At 38.1% G+C, this 15,000-nt stretch overlaps 1 protein-coding gene across 4 annotated transcripts in view; it reads left to right on the top strand.

Annotated features, from left to right (window-relative positions):
- Positions 1–15,000, top strand: part of AIF (Apoptosis inducing factor) — a 17,079-nt gene that overhangs the window by 954 nt on the left and 1,125 nt on the right. Inside the window, exons 2-15 of one of the 4 annotated variants that reach the window (XM_043037710.2) lie at positions 3,072–3,235; positions 3,508–3,961; positions 5,629–5,685; positions 8,215–8,922; positions 9,573–9,679; positions 10,225–10,355; positions 10,553–10,728; positions 11,224–11,409; positions 11,597–11,796; positions 12,075–12,215; positions 12,495–12,606; positions 13,363–13,547; positions 13,847–14,002; positions 14,333–15,000. The exon at positions 14,333–15,000 is cut by the window's right edge and continues 1,125 nt beyond it. In XM_043037710.2, the coding sequence (XP_042893644.2) occupies positions 3,072–3,235; positions 3,508–3,961; positions 5,629–5,685; positions 8,215–8,922; positions 9,573–9,679; positions 10,225–10,355; positions 10,553–10,728; positions 11,224–11,409; positions 11,597–11,796; positions 12,075–12,215; positions 12,495–12,606; positions 13,363–13,547; positions 13,847–14,002; positions 14,333–14,404 (2,849 nt within the window). In that variant the 3' untranslated portion in view covers positions 14,405–15,000. The remainder of the gene's footprint in view (positions 1–3,071; positions 3,236–3,507; positions 3,962–5,628; positions 5,686–8,214; positions 8,923–9,572; positions 9,680–10,224; positions 10,356–10,552; positions 10,729–11,223; positions 11,410–11,596; positions 11,797–12,074; positions 12,216–12,494; positions 12,607–13,362; positions 13,548–13,846; positions 14,003–14,332) is intronic. The other 3 variants (XM_043037712.2, XM_086539294.1, XM_086539295.1) reach the window with 3 other exon arrangements.

Here is a 15,000-nt window from a genome sequence, read left to right as displayed (position 1 = left end):
CGCATAAGCCTAACACCTCGAGATTCTCAGACACACAAGCCGCGAGCCTGGGCTGCCCGCTTGTTCAACCCAAGCGCTGGGCTTGCCCTCATATCTAGTCTCGGGCATCTGAAGCAAAAACCACAAAACGTGTCATCACGTCAACCGGCACCAATGGGTTAATCTTTCTTAACTCTTTATACGAGTACAAAGTGTGGAAGACACTATCATGTGACTTGATAAGTGATTTTGGCCTAATTTTTCTCAGTTTACAGAAGCTCATTTTGTATAGTTACTGTTTAATCTATTAGTAGAGATTTGTTGGATACTTATTCTATAGCTATAATTGCTACAATCTTCACACCTTTTGACTCTAGCAAAAACCTACATACTCCACTACATTATCTGCTGAGATAGAGCTTGTAGACCTCCTTTGAAATTTAGTGTCAGACTTCTATCTTCCCAGAATATGTGGTGGAGTTTGTTAGCTTTTGTAGGGGTTCCAACAGATGGATAGGCAATCCTGAGACATATCCAAAATAGAACTAAAATAACAGAGAAAAACTAATTCAGCCAACAGGTTTAGGGGTACTGCAGAGAAATTAGTGTTTCATATTGGTTGGGTGGATATATATAGGTTAAATTGCAGTCAACTGCTAACTAATTATGCAGTTTTGGCTCCGCCTGAACATAACGTCAGGGTAGTATTAAAATGCGCATGCCCAACACCACAGGCTATTCTAACACTGAGACAGAGGCCAGCCGTTTCATCCTCCCAGCATACTGGCCATACAAAAAGCTATGACATGATGTCACCATGGCAGGAAGACCAGCTGGGCCATGATGTGATATCACGTCATTAAGGGGTTAGAGAGAAAAAGAACAGAGACCCTCCAAATTTGATGTGTGGGGCCTTCCTACAGTTTAATTTACAATATCTGATAGCATGACCTTTATGGCTCTTGTTAGTTTTCTCAATCTTCATACAGTATTCATTTTAAGAATTTTTATTTTAAAAAAGCTATCAATATGTTATATAATATGTGAGCACATACAATCACATACTTTCAAAGATTTATAGAACTTCCTTTTTATTATGTAGATAATCATTGATTTATTTTACTTATTCTAGCAAATATTACTCAATGGAAATGTTTCAACATGCTAGTCATACTACAGAAAAGTTGCGTCTCATTGATAGTACAAATTTGGTGTTGATGACCAGACCACAGATTTAGTCCATGAAAACCAACTTTAGTGATAGCTGGTTAGATCATATAGTAAACCAGGTCCTGATCTCTCTCAAAACATATGCTTTACATTGTTATGTATGCACATAATCATAGGAATTCCGTTTGTGTTGACACATTTTTTATTCACTTGTGAAAATAATGTAAAATACAAAAAAAAACGATTATCACCCATTTGAAGTGGGACGTGTATATATATATAGAGTTACCACGTGGCATCGCACTGGGAGAGATGTCTGACATGGTCATTGCACATATTTATCTAGCCAGTGGGAGCAACATTACGTATGTGTGTGTGTGTGTGTATATTTATATATATATATATATATATATATATATATATATATATATATATATATATATATATATATATGCATATATATATATATATATATATATATATATATATTATATATATATATATATATATATATATATATATATATTACATATATATACATATATATACATATATATACATATATATACATATACATATATATACATATATATAATATATATATATATATATATATATATATATATATATATATATATATATATATATAATATAAGCCCCCAGCGTGAATTGTTTAAAGCACTGTTCTTTTAACCCTCTCTGGACGGGTGGTACACCATGGGTACCGCGCATTCAAGGCCCGTTCGCAGAGTGACGTCATACGGCGTCGTTTATTTAACTGATTTAGGCCTGTGCGTTTGAGAGCCCTGGCATTGTAACATGCAAAGCTGGAATGCCCCCGTCGTGAGTGGGTTAATGGCTTAACACTGTATAATGTGAATGCCTCATCCCCATCATGGCTTTGATCATGCACATAACAATTGGCTGCTACCTCGGTGTACAAATAGCCCACAGCATTAGGCCTGCGCATTTCAAAATACCGCAGGAAAATGTCCAGGTATAGTCAAAACCGCCCAGTCATTAAGTGGTTAACCCATTCACGCTGGGGCGATTTCGGCTCTGTACGGTCACAATACCGGGGTTTTTGAACGCATAGGCCTAACGCCTCGGGATTCTCGGGCGCACTAGCCGCGAGCTTGGGCTGTCCGCTCACTCATCCCGAGTGCCAGCCTAGACCAAATATCTCGTCACCAGCATCTGGTGATGTGTCTGCACGTCATTTGCGCCGGTTGACTTGCTATCACATTGAGTGTTTTTTTAGTCAGACGCTGGAGACAAGATATTTAGTTAAGGCTAGTGCGCCGGGTGAGTGGGCGTACAGCACTCGCTCGAAGCTAGTGTGCCCAAGAATCCTGAGGCATTAGGCCTATGCATACCAATACCCTGTCATTCCGACCATTTAGAGCCGAAATAGCCCCAGCGTGAATGGGTTAAAATAAAAATACAATAACCTCTCCTTATCATCCCTTAGAATTAGGGCAGATGAAGATCACTTATAGGTCCTGATTATCCCTATGCCTTAAAAACTCTTGACGTGCACTTGCTATCTTGCCACTGGAGCAGCATTAGGCAAATATACACCCCATCATGAGTGAGTTTTTAGATGACCTATATATGAAATCAAAGATAGTGGCTCAATAACAAATGATCACCATGGCCTTTGGATTACACATACTAGCAGCCAGTATCCATATTTGGGAAGATAGATATTTGATAAATAAAGCCCATGGAAGGTTTAATCTTTATCTTACAAAACTATATACATAAATTTATATAGGAAAAGTTTGTTAATCGCTTCTGGAGTACCAACCATCACATGGCCAGTGGTGAAGACACAGTTGTCTTCTAAACATTTACCATACATGCTATATAAAATTTAAACAAATTAGAGTTAAAGTTTTAATGTATACTTTTCCTTGCAGTTAACTCCACCAGACAGTATGCCGACCTACCTTTCAAACCACCTTCGATGAATCAGCTGCCAGTTCCTCAGGGCTCATGGACACAGCAACATCAGAGGATACAGAAAGCCTACAACTTGCAACTGGCAGCGGGTCTTGGTTTCGCAGGATTTACAGTGTTTGTTGTAAGTACTAAAAGTCTCTCCATTTCGAAATGTTCCTGTAGTTGTTATACATTACATGATCTATTATGTGTATCTTTAGTATATAGTGAATGGTTAGGGCTTGATTTTTATTCTTTATTTTAATGACAGATCTTCTAGGTTACATCCTCAGTATATAAACCATATTACAAAATTACAACCTCCAGTAGTGTCCTCACCAATGTTGGGCCTGTTGATTTAGGTTAGTTTAGCTTGTATTTTGTCTGGACTAATTATATACCTTTTATTTCCAGGCCAAACAGAGTGGACTGATTGAGTTTGGTTGGGGACCTGGTAAGTTGCACTTTGCCAAGGAGGCTGTGGAGGTAGCTGCTGAGGAAGAGGCACCAGCTGAAGAGCCTGCCGAAGAGGAACCTGCTGCAGCTGCTGAAGAGGCACCAGTTGAGGAAACACCAGCTGCACCTGCTGAGGAAGCACCAGCTGCACCTGCTGAGGAAGCACCAGCTGCACCCGCTGAGGAAGCACCAGCTGCACCCGCAGAAGAAGCACCAGCTGCACCCGCAGAGGAAGCACCAGCTGCACCCGCTGAGGAGGCACCAGCTGCACCTGTTGAGGAAGCACCTGCTGCTCCAGCTGAGGAGGCACCTGCTGCACCTGTTGAAGAAGCTGCAGCTGCACCAGCTGCTCCTGTAGAAGAAGCCACACCTGCTGCACCTGCAGAAGAAGCTCCAGCTGCCCCAGCAGAAGGTAGTGAAAGCTAAACTCTTGTAGCTTTATCATTGCTCAGTCCATCTCAGATACTTTTGTCCTATAGTCAGGTAATTAGGGTACAAAGTCAACACTGGAGACATAAAAACTGGTTAGACAAGTATTATTGGTAGATAAACCATGTCATGGTTAATGGCCTACTACTGGGAGAGGCCTCCCAGATGCAACTGGTTGTAAATTATATGGTGGTGCTAACTTGTTAAAAAGATGTTTTATGTTGTAAATAATGTTAAAAGCACAATAAAAGTGCCAATCTTATTTATTGTTTCATTATTCTTAATAGGACACCTGGTAGCAGGCCGTTACCTGACTTTTTATTACAGGTATTTTGGCCATTTGAGAATTGAGAGACTAACAAGATAAAGAAATAAAGATGATTGCCCAAACTAGGCAGGGATTATTAAAATTAGACTTATTAGATGGTTCATTTCCAGTTCAATTTTCTAAGTAAATATATGGAATTGAGCACTGATATATAAGTGTTTATAATTGGCTTTACCAATTGCTTACAGACTGTATGAGAGCAAGTGAATATAAATGTGTTAATCCTGCAGTGAATGTTTGTCTATCCTCTTGACACTGTCTCTCTCTTTCTCTTTATTTCTCTCTCCTCTCTCTCTCTCTCTCTCTCTCTCTCTCTCTCTCTCTCTCTCTCTCTCTCTCTCTCTCTCTCTCTCTCTCTCTCTCTCTCTCTCTCTCTCTCTCTCTCTTAACTTTTTTAATCACATCTTCAAGATTTACCAACATAGAGGTTTTATTACTGACCTCATGGCATTATCATTTCAATACAGAAGTCAGAATGTGTCATGATGCTCACTATGCTTTGCAGTAACTTAGTTTAGTTTTTTTGTTTTGTTTTTTAAATTATGGGTCTGTTCTCTGTGAACTAGCCAAAGTTTGCCTGTGTGTTGCTTTATTTTGCTTTATTTCCATTTCCCCCATGAATCTGTTCTCTTCATAGTCACAGTTTTGATGGTTTTTGGATTGTAAGGTACATGTTGAAATGAGATCTAAGGAGGTTTGGCTAAAGAAATGATAGCCTTCATTTTTTTATCAATATTTATGATCGTCTCTCTCTCTCTCTCTCTCTCTCTCTCTCTCTCTCTCTCTCTCTCTCTCTCTCTCTCTCTCTCTCTCTCTCTCTCTCTCTCCCCCCTTCACTCTTAATTTACAGTTATTTGTATATGGGCTCATGGATTTGTTTTGTTGATTTTTTGTTCTTGTTCGTTCCTCTTGTTCTTTGTCCTACTTCTTTTCCTTTTTTTATTTTTATTTACCACCTCCCTCCTTTCTGAAATCAGCAACATATGGTACAAAACACCATTCAGTGAATTGCATGATAGTTTTTCAAAAGATAGATAAATTTTTGATGGCATTTAAGTCCACACTTTTTAAAACTAATCTGTATCTTTCCATCTGAATCATACAATCATTCATAAGTCAAAGTGTAATGGAAACCCATTATATTTATTCCCAATATAAAAATAGATAGACTAAAAAGAGGAGAAGGAAAGAATGATGAGTTCAATATGATTTTTTTTCCTCTAAGATTTAACACGGAAATACAAATTATGATCTTAAGATATCAAATAGGAGTAAGGCTAAGAGATCGCAGCTACGATAATAGCTCGCACTAAATCCCACAGTCCCGGCAGCTGATCCCACTGAAGCCCCTGCAGCAGAGAGTGTGCCTACAGCACCTGGTGAGTCCGTCTCTGAGTGTGTTTCTTCTGGGCCTATTGTAGTCAAGGAGGCCACGGACGTCAAAGAACAGGAAGCGATTGTTGAGGTGGTCACACAAGAACAAGTGGTTGTTGAGGTTGTTGCCAGTGAACCAGCTGTTGTTGAGATTGTTGCACCTGAACCAGTTGTTGCTGAGGTTGTTGCCAGTGAACCAGCTGTTGCTGAGGTTGTTGCCAGTGAACCAGCTGTTGCTGAGGTTGCTGCACCTGAACCAGCTGTTGCTGAGATTGTTGCACCTGAACCAGCTGTTGCTGAGATTGTTGCACCTGAACCAGCTGTTGCTGAGGTTGCTGCACCTGAACCAGCTGTTGCTGAGGTTGCTGCACCTGAACCAGCTGTTGCTGAGGTTGCTGCACCTGAACCAGCTGTTGTTGAGGTTGCTGCACCTGAACCAGCTGTTGCTGAGGTTGCTGCACCTGAACCAGCTGTTGCTGAGGTTGCTGCACCTGAACCAGCTGTTGTTGAGGTTGCTGCACCTGAATCAGCTGTTGTTGAGGTTGCTGCACCTGAATCAGCTGTTGTTGAGATTGCTGCACCTGAACCAACTGTTGCTGAGGTTGCTGCACCTGAACCAGCTATTGTTGAGGTTGCTGCACCTGAACCAGCTATTGTTGAGGTTGCTGCACCTGAATCAGCTGTTGCTGAGGTTGCTGCACCTGAAACAGCTGTTGCTGTTTCATCTGAACCAACTGTTGAGGTTGCAGTTTAGGGTTGTGAAGAAAGCTGGCTGTCAAAGGTTTGTATGCTCTGATATGGTACTAACAAGGCCACTGCTCATGTTTTGGTAATAGTTAGAGTACTGGGTTGTTATTAAAGGAAGTAATAACCTCAAAGTTGGACAGTCTGGATTGTTGTTCAAGTGATGGTGCTACTCCTCCTCGTTCTGGTAATTTGCTCAAACTCATTTTTTAATTTCTTAGAAAATGCTAGACACATAGGTCCTTGCTGATTACTTACCAGGTTTGGTGAAAGTATACAAGCAAGATCTTGTTTTCAATTGAGGTTGTATTACAAGTTTATATATATAGATATAGATATCTAAAAAATGTAATAAATTAGCTATATTTTTCCAAAATTTTATTGACTCCTTCATGTCTATGACTTTGATCATGGCTTTATTATGAATAAATCCATTTCATGAATTATAATCCAAGGGAAAACAAAACAAGTAATTGGATGCTCTGCATTCATTACTTAGTCTTTATTTTGAAGTGATATATAAATAATGTATAATCTATTTGTTTGAAAATGCAATATTAAATGCATTGCAAGTATAGAATGTATTTTTATTTGAAGTGCAGTGCTGGATGTAAATGACAAATACTAAGCAGGCATTGTGAACACAATGAAGAGATGACAAAAGTGAAAAAGTAAGAGATTTAGTTAACGTTTATATATATTTAGAAGAGTGACAGCAAGCACTTTGCTTTCAATATATGTGAATCAATTAGTTTAGGGAGGGCATGTCAGAAGCCTTGCCAGCTCCACTCACAGCTCGGGTGTGACTGCATCTCTAGGCTGTCTGAGAGGGTACTATGCTATCTCCTGGCTCAGTGCCCATAAATCTCTTGGCACCTGTTTTCTCAACAATTGCACTGTTGCTTGTTCTGATTCTCCATCTGGCATATTGAGTACATCTGTGGTGTATTACTTTCTGGTTTTGGTATAGTGTTGCTTAAACACTGGACGTTGTCATGCGTGAAACTTTTATTGTGTGAATGATATTGTTTTGTGGATGACTAACAACTGCACTCCTGTGAATTTGGCATCATGTCCCTAGTCACAAGACTTGGCATATGGTACCTGGCACCCTTGCCAAAGTGCCACATATCAGAGATGGCTATTAATATGAACTTACATAAGAATGGCTAGATATTATCAATGAACTAGAAATATGGTTTATAATGTGAAATGGTGTATATTTTAGTGTTAGAAGAATATTAAATACAGAGAGATCCTAGATTGTGGTTTCAGGTTATTTATACACTAGTGTCATCTTAGTTTTACAACAAAAGACATTATGATTTACAACTACAAAAGGATATCCACTTGACACTATTCACGTATAGAGATTTACCCCTCAATTTTTCTCTTTCCTTGCATGTAAAGTCTCTCACTCTGTTGGTGTAAAGTGTCATTCTAAGTAACTAAACTTTAATAAAGTTTTTTCTGAAGAAGATAGTTGTTAATATTTACAGCATCAGTTTTTCTTTAACTTCTAAATCATAGTCGTTAAACTTCAGTGATTTATATATAGTATAAAGATTTAGATTACTAAATTAATCTTAGATAAGGCCACTATTGAGCTAATTCTATCAGTCTGCCAATCAGTTCCAGCTTTAGATCAAACTCAGTCTGTGACAGAACCAACCCCTGAGTTTCAACTAGTGATTGAGCTAATTCCTAGAACAGAAGCTGAACATGATTCTGCACCAGTTCCCAAATATGTTTGGGAACTGCTGCTGAATCAGTCCTATTATCTGAAACAGAGTCAGCAGTTGATGTGCCCTCAAAACCTGAAGCAGAGCCTACTGTAGAAACAATATCTGTTGTTGAGACAGCCCTTAAACCTGAGGCAGAACCTGCTGTTGAAGCAGCTCCTGCAGTTGAAACAGAACCTATTATTGAAGCAGCTCCTGCAGCTGAAACAGAACCTGTGGTTGAAGCAGCTCCTGCAGCTGAAACAGAACCTGTGGTTGAAGCAGCTCCTGCAGCTGAAACAGAACCCATTGTTGAAGCAGCTCCTGCAGTTGAAACAGAACCTGTGGTTGAAGCAGCTCCTGCAGCTGAAACAGAACCCATTGTTGAAGCAGCTCCTGCAGCTGAAACAGAACCTATTATTGAAGCAGCTCCTGCAGCTGAAACAGAACCTGTGGTTGAAGCAGCTCCTGCAGCTGAAGCAGAACCTGTGGTTGAAGCTGTTCCAGAAGCTATTGAAACAGCCCCTGTAGCTGAAGCAAAACCTGCTGTTGAAGCCACCCCTACACCTGATGTAGAACCTGCTGTTGAAGCAGCTGACAAGGGTAAAGCAGAAGTTGCTGAACCAGTTGTAGCAGAAGCAGAACCTAGCACTGAAGCTGCTACCTCAGTAGAATCTGCAACTGAATCAGAGCTTGTCAAGGAGGCTGCTGTAGCTGAAGCCTCTTCCACTTTAGAAAAAGCAAATGACAATATAATCACTCCTGTGAAGTCTGAAGGTTTGAGAATGCTATGCTTAGTACTAATTTAAGATTTACTCTACTAATGATAGAGTGCTCGGTGCTGCCTAACAGTCAGTGTCAGCATTAATCTGCATGATTTAACTTCGATATTATGGAGCAGTCTCTAGGGGAAGGGAGAAGTAGGAAAGATGAACGTTATTTTGAGTTTGAGATCCATTGGAATGAAATGTGTAACATTTGTATGTGCTTGTACATTCTTTTTACAATTTATGTTGACACTTATAGGACAATTATATGCTTGGTATTATTGTTTGGTCTAGGGAGAGAAAAAACAAGTGAGCAGAAATTACAGTCTTACGGGTTTAAGGTTGATGAATAGAATGGTTTGTAATTGCAGTTAGTGTTGAAGACAGCAAGTTAACCATATTATCATGTTATGTTAGGTTAGATGTCTTGTCCAAGTGCATGTTTGTGTTTAATTTTATACATGTCTTACTGTTTAATCTACTGTGATGTCTTGTAAATTAAGTGATTTTTTTTCCTTGACTTACCTGAATATACTCCTCTTTTTTAGTAGAATTTCCTGTAATCCAATTTAACCATCATAGTTTTCATGAAATTAATCTTATTCAAATTTCTTCAAAAATAAGATTCCGATTTCCTTAACATGCCGTGTTAATTTCCAGCTGCAGCCCCATCTGTGCCAGAACATATTCCATACCTGATCATTGGTGCAGGAACGGCCTCTGTTGCAGCCTTCAGGGCCATCAAGGCAAAAGATGCTAAAGCAAAGGTTAGTTCTGAAATGCAGTTGATGCTCTGCTTATGATTTTTTTAAGGCTTGGGATAACAAAGACTTCATTTTATCTTATCTTATACATTTAATATAGTTTATATTGATTTGTGTATCAGGAGGACAGTGTTAGATCTATCACATAACACTATTTCACCAATAGTAATTTTTGATATTTCAAATATTCAAGTTTCATAGACTTGTTTATCCCAATATTGTCATTTTTTATCAACTAATTTTGTAATGCCAGTAAAACTCTTTTCTTCTTCTTCTTCTTCTTCTTCTTCTTCTTCACTTGGTTTGTGGGTCTTTGTATCTGCACATATTCCATATATATATTGTAATTTGTGTATAAAAAGTTTAAATTTTTACACCACTTTGACAGTTCTTTAGTAGACTCTAAAGGAACCAGATTTATGAAATTCTGTTGTGGTATTGGTGATATTTTAAAATTTTGTTTACTTTTTATAACTAAGAAGTATAAATTACTTTTGAGTCTTATATCTCTATTTGACCGTGATTATAACAAAAGTTTTTCCCTGCAGGTGCTTGTAATCTCAGGTGAGGGTGAAGCTCCTTATATGAGACCACCCCTCAGCAAGGAGCTCTGGTACAGTGATGACCCCGAAACAGCCTCAAAGCTGAGGTTCAAACAGTGGAATGGGAAGGAGAGGAGGTTCGTTCCTTTTGGAGTTTGTGTTGTATTTTTATGATTTACGGCTTCCTCCTCTTCGTATCTTCATCTTTTTTTACTCTCCTTTGGTTTCTTCCTTTTCTGTCTACTGTTACTGTTTTTGTACATGTGAAGACTACTGTTAATGACCTGTATACCTTACACTGAAAACTAAGACTAAATGTATTTATCTTTTGCAGCATTTACTTTGAACATGATGAGTATTACACACCAACTGAAATCTTAGCCACAAGGGAGAACGGAGGTATTGCCGTTCTGAAAGGTCGCATGGCCGTCAAGCTGGATGTCCACAAGAAACGTGTCTATTTGGATGACGGGACTGAAATTTCATATGACAAGTGCCTTATCGCTACAGGTAGGTGGAATAGCTATCATGGTGTATGTGATGGTCTTTCAGATCATGTTCTCGTGATCTTACTCTTTTTTCAATTGCTGTGATTTGCAATTGGTAAAACTGAATTAGCATATCTAAAGTGTGTGAGTATGGTTGCATAGAATTGGAAGTGTTGGATCATGTGGGGAGAGATGTATAGTACTTTAATGGCCAGACTTCTAAGCAGATTTATTTATATGATAGTTCATGATAAGGCACAGGAATGATCGGCCAGGTCAAAATATAAGTGCATAGATGTTACTATAAATAGGAAAAAAAATATTCACTTATTGTGCAGAATTTATTAACATTATACAAAAGCTCAACAAGAGTCAAAATGTTTTAATGAAAGCATAGATATTAGCATACACAGATATACCCATTGCTTCTACAGTATGCTCATATGGATAAAATCTTAGGAGCTTGGATGAGACAATAAAGATTTATTATAATAATTGTGCTTTCTGAAATGAACAGGAGGCAGACCCAAGTCCCTTCCCATACTGGACAGAGCTGAAGAAGATGTCAAGAAGAAAGTGACCCTTTTCCGTGGCATTCAGGATTTCCAGACTCTTCACAGCGTAGCAAGTGAAGGAAAGCACATCACAATTATTGGTGGTGGATTCCTCGGCTCTGAACTTGCCTGTGCCTTGGGCCACAAAGGTACAGAGGCTCTTTGTGATCATGTTTTTAGCCAGTTTTTGGCCATTTAATAACTCGCATATAATGTATTAGTGTAAAGGGAGAGAGAGAGATTTATGAAAACAATGTGACTTCAATATTTTGGATGGAAGAGTTGAAAGAAAAATCACTTGTTTATAATGTTCTTCATAATTCTCTCACTTTACAGCCAAGACTTCCAATGGGAAGGTGACACAGGTGTACCCAGAGTCAGGCAACATGGGCAAAGTTCTGCCTGAATACCTGTCCAAGTGGACCACCGAGAAGGTCAAGTCAGAAGGAGCTGACATCATCCCCAACTCTTATGTTAAGGGCGTCAGCACCAACGATGATGGCAAACTGGTGTTGACTCTCAACACTGGAGTTGAAGTAAGATTTTTGGTTTTGTTGTCTTGCAAAAACTTATGATGAAGACAGATAACAGTTGAGCTTCCAGACCTTTACTTTTATATATATATATATATATATATATATATATATATATATATATATATATATATATATATATATATATATATTATATATATCCTCCATGTATCTATCCAAAAGAAAACTAGATTTTGGTAAACTGGAGAAAAGGACCAGTTCATATTTTAATATATTTTGTCCTGCACACAATCAAGCCTTAACTACTTCTTTATCATCAGCATGTTACCGACCACATTGTTGTAGCTGTTGGTCTGGAGCCCAACGTTGAATTGTCGAAGACCTCTGGACTGGAAGTCGATGACATCCACGGTGGTTTCAGAGTGAACGCTGAACTGGAGGCAAGGACTGACCTGTGGGTGGTAAGTGTTACTCCTTTATATTCTTTGTTCCTTGGAAGACAGCTCAAAAATTTGTTGAAGGTTCATTCATTTTAAACAAGATAAATGTTAGAAATTATAACGTCAGCCCTACTTTCTCTCAAATTGGGTTTAGATCATTATTTCCTGTTTATAGTGTTTGTATTTTCTGTACATAAAATTATCATATCTCTTTTAGAAATATCACAAGTGATATTCCAGTATTTAATCAGGAAACTATACCTGTCCATAATTCAATTCAATTCACTTGTGTCCGCGAAGGCTGGAGACGCTGCATGCTTCTACGACATCAAGCTTGGACGCAGACGTGTGGAGCATCACGACCATGCTATTGTGTCCGGAAGGTTGGCTGGCGAGAACATGACAGGCGTTGGTAAGTCCAGGGATTAGTTTACTTCTTTTATTCCCTTAGGAGTGAATTTCTCAGTGCATTTTTCCATGGGACAGAAATATAAGAATGTTTTTAGTGTGGGGAAAGAATGTAAATTAGCACTCCAGTTAGGTCAGCTAGAAATTTATCAGTCTCAGAACCAGACACATCCTGCAGGTTTAGAAATATGTGATCTTTGAGCTTTTTTTTTTTTTAACCTCTCTAGGGAAGATTTACATCGACTAGACAAATCAGATTTATATTTCCTTTACCTTTTCATTTGTAGATGATTGGATTAGGAGGCATTACATTTTCCATTCTTTGAACATTTGGGACTGTGTGTTTGAATGAAGCCATTTGGCAAAAAAAAAAAAAAAAATTATTGGGTATTGGCAATTCACTGACCAGCACATTTATCTGCAACAAGACAACAGTTGAAAGATTTCAGAATAATAATTGGAGTAAGGACTTTGTAGATATACTGCAGCTTTTTGTTATACATTATAAAGAAATACAGATTTTTTACCATCATTATCATTCACATGAATGCTATTACTTTTAATTATTCAGGTTGTTTATATTTTGTCTATGTATTAATTGCAAAGAAAATGACATTTGTGCTCAGCATTATTTTTGTCGGTGAACAGCCATCAGTATTTCTTTTAGTAACAAATACTCAAGCAAGCAAAGAATATAGTTTATCAGCCATTGATTTATAATCTCATCTTCCTTGTCTCATGCATTATCTCATTATTCCAGGTAAACCATACTGGCACCAGTCCATGTTCTGGTCAGACCTGGGACCTGATGTTGGCTATGAGGCTATTGGCATTGTGGACTCTTCCCTGCCAACCGTAGGCGTGTTTGCCAAGGCCACTGAGAAGGACACTCCCAAGGCAGTGGTCGAGGCTACTGGAGAAAGCATGCGCTCGGAAACGGAAAGGGTAAGTTGTTGCTCTTTCTTGATAAATTATCAGTGTAATGTATTTAGAGATAAAGCAGTAATATCGAGGGTTATCATATTGTGGAAAGTTAACGTGGGGTTTTGTATACTGATTGTTAGCAGGACCCTTGTACAGTAGAAACTACTGTTTTTTACATGAATTTCCTAGTAACTATGAATATCTTTTTAGAAAAAAAGATAAAAAAGAACATACATTATTGGATTTGCTGTACAGTAGGGTTAAGACTAAGCTATGTTTTGAAGTACTTCTTGATAATACAATACTTGTCTTTTCCTTAGGCTGCAGAAACTGGCATTGTAGCACATTCCAACGAGCCCCATGCGCCTGTGTCTGGCGAGGATTATGGCAAAGGAGTTGTGTTTTACCTGCGAGACAACATTGTCGTAGGCATTGTGTTATGGAATGTGTTCAATCGTATGCCCATTGCAAGGAAGGTAAGAGTTCTTATGCATTTTGTGTATCTTGAATATTGGTTATATTTATTCTGGTTTTAAGCTAAGTAGACTGATATTAAGGTGTTTTCATTTATGAATTTTGAAGTGAGTTTTAACTCCCTTTTTTTCCACTTTACTTTATATATCTGTACGAGTACATTCATATATCTACAAACGTGTACATTTTTACAGATGTAGGTAAATTGCATTGGTATATTTTAATCGCCTATTTATTGTCAGTTACTCTTATAACTTAAACACACTTCATTTTTCTTTTCTACAATTTTTTAGCTTCCTTCCATTTCTCATTGAAAAATCTTTATTTTCCAGATCATTAAGGATGGCAAGAGTTACGACGATCTCAGTGAAGTTGCAAAGCTCTTCAGTTTGCACTCAGATTAAGAATAACATTAGCATCTCAGATTGTTACTATTTTTGACATGGGGTTCCTAAGAGTCATTACTTTTTTTACAGTGAAATAATATACCAGTCATTTAGAAAAGCAGAATTGTTACTTGTATATAGAATGATACTATGAGCTCAGCTACTGAACTATGGCTTGTGTGCTCAACAAGTTTGTTGGTAAACTTTTATATCTTTCCTTTGATTCAGATGTAAAACATGGCTTTTCAGGAGAAAGTGAATGCTTATGAAATTCGTATTTCATTCATTTCACACAAACCTAGCACTCCTCTTTACAAATTCAGTTTGACATCTTCGCACAATGCAAGCTTTCAGTCTGAAAGCCTTCAGTTGAGATCACATTATGGTTGCAGATCTAATGGTATGGGGAGCTTCTTGCTATTTCAGGTTATTAAACTGTTGATTGAGTCTTGTGTTTGTCAGAGTTCCAAATGAAAAAGTTAAGGATTAGTTTAAAATGTTAACTGTTCTATGTACAGACTGCAAAAATGTACATTTCAAAGGTGCCATAACTGTAGACACCACAGTAACAAATAGCTGGTTTGCAAGGCCTAGTGTTGATTTCCATAGGAAAG

The sequence above is a fragment of the Penaeus japonicus genome, unplaced genomic scaffold, assembly GCF_977035675.1.
Source record: "Penaeus japonicus unplaced genomic scaffold, GWHDUDI00000001_assembly GWHDUDI00000008, whole genome shotgun sequence".
Lineage (NCBI taxonomy): Eukaryota > Metazoa > Arthropoda > Malacostraca > Decapoda > Penaeidae > Penaeus > Penaeus japonicus.
This window is presented reverse-complemented; position numbering and strand designations above follow the sequence as displayed.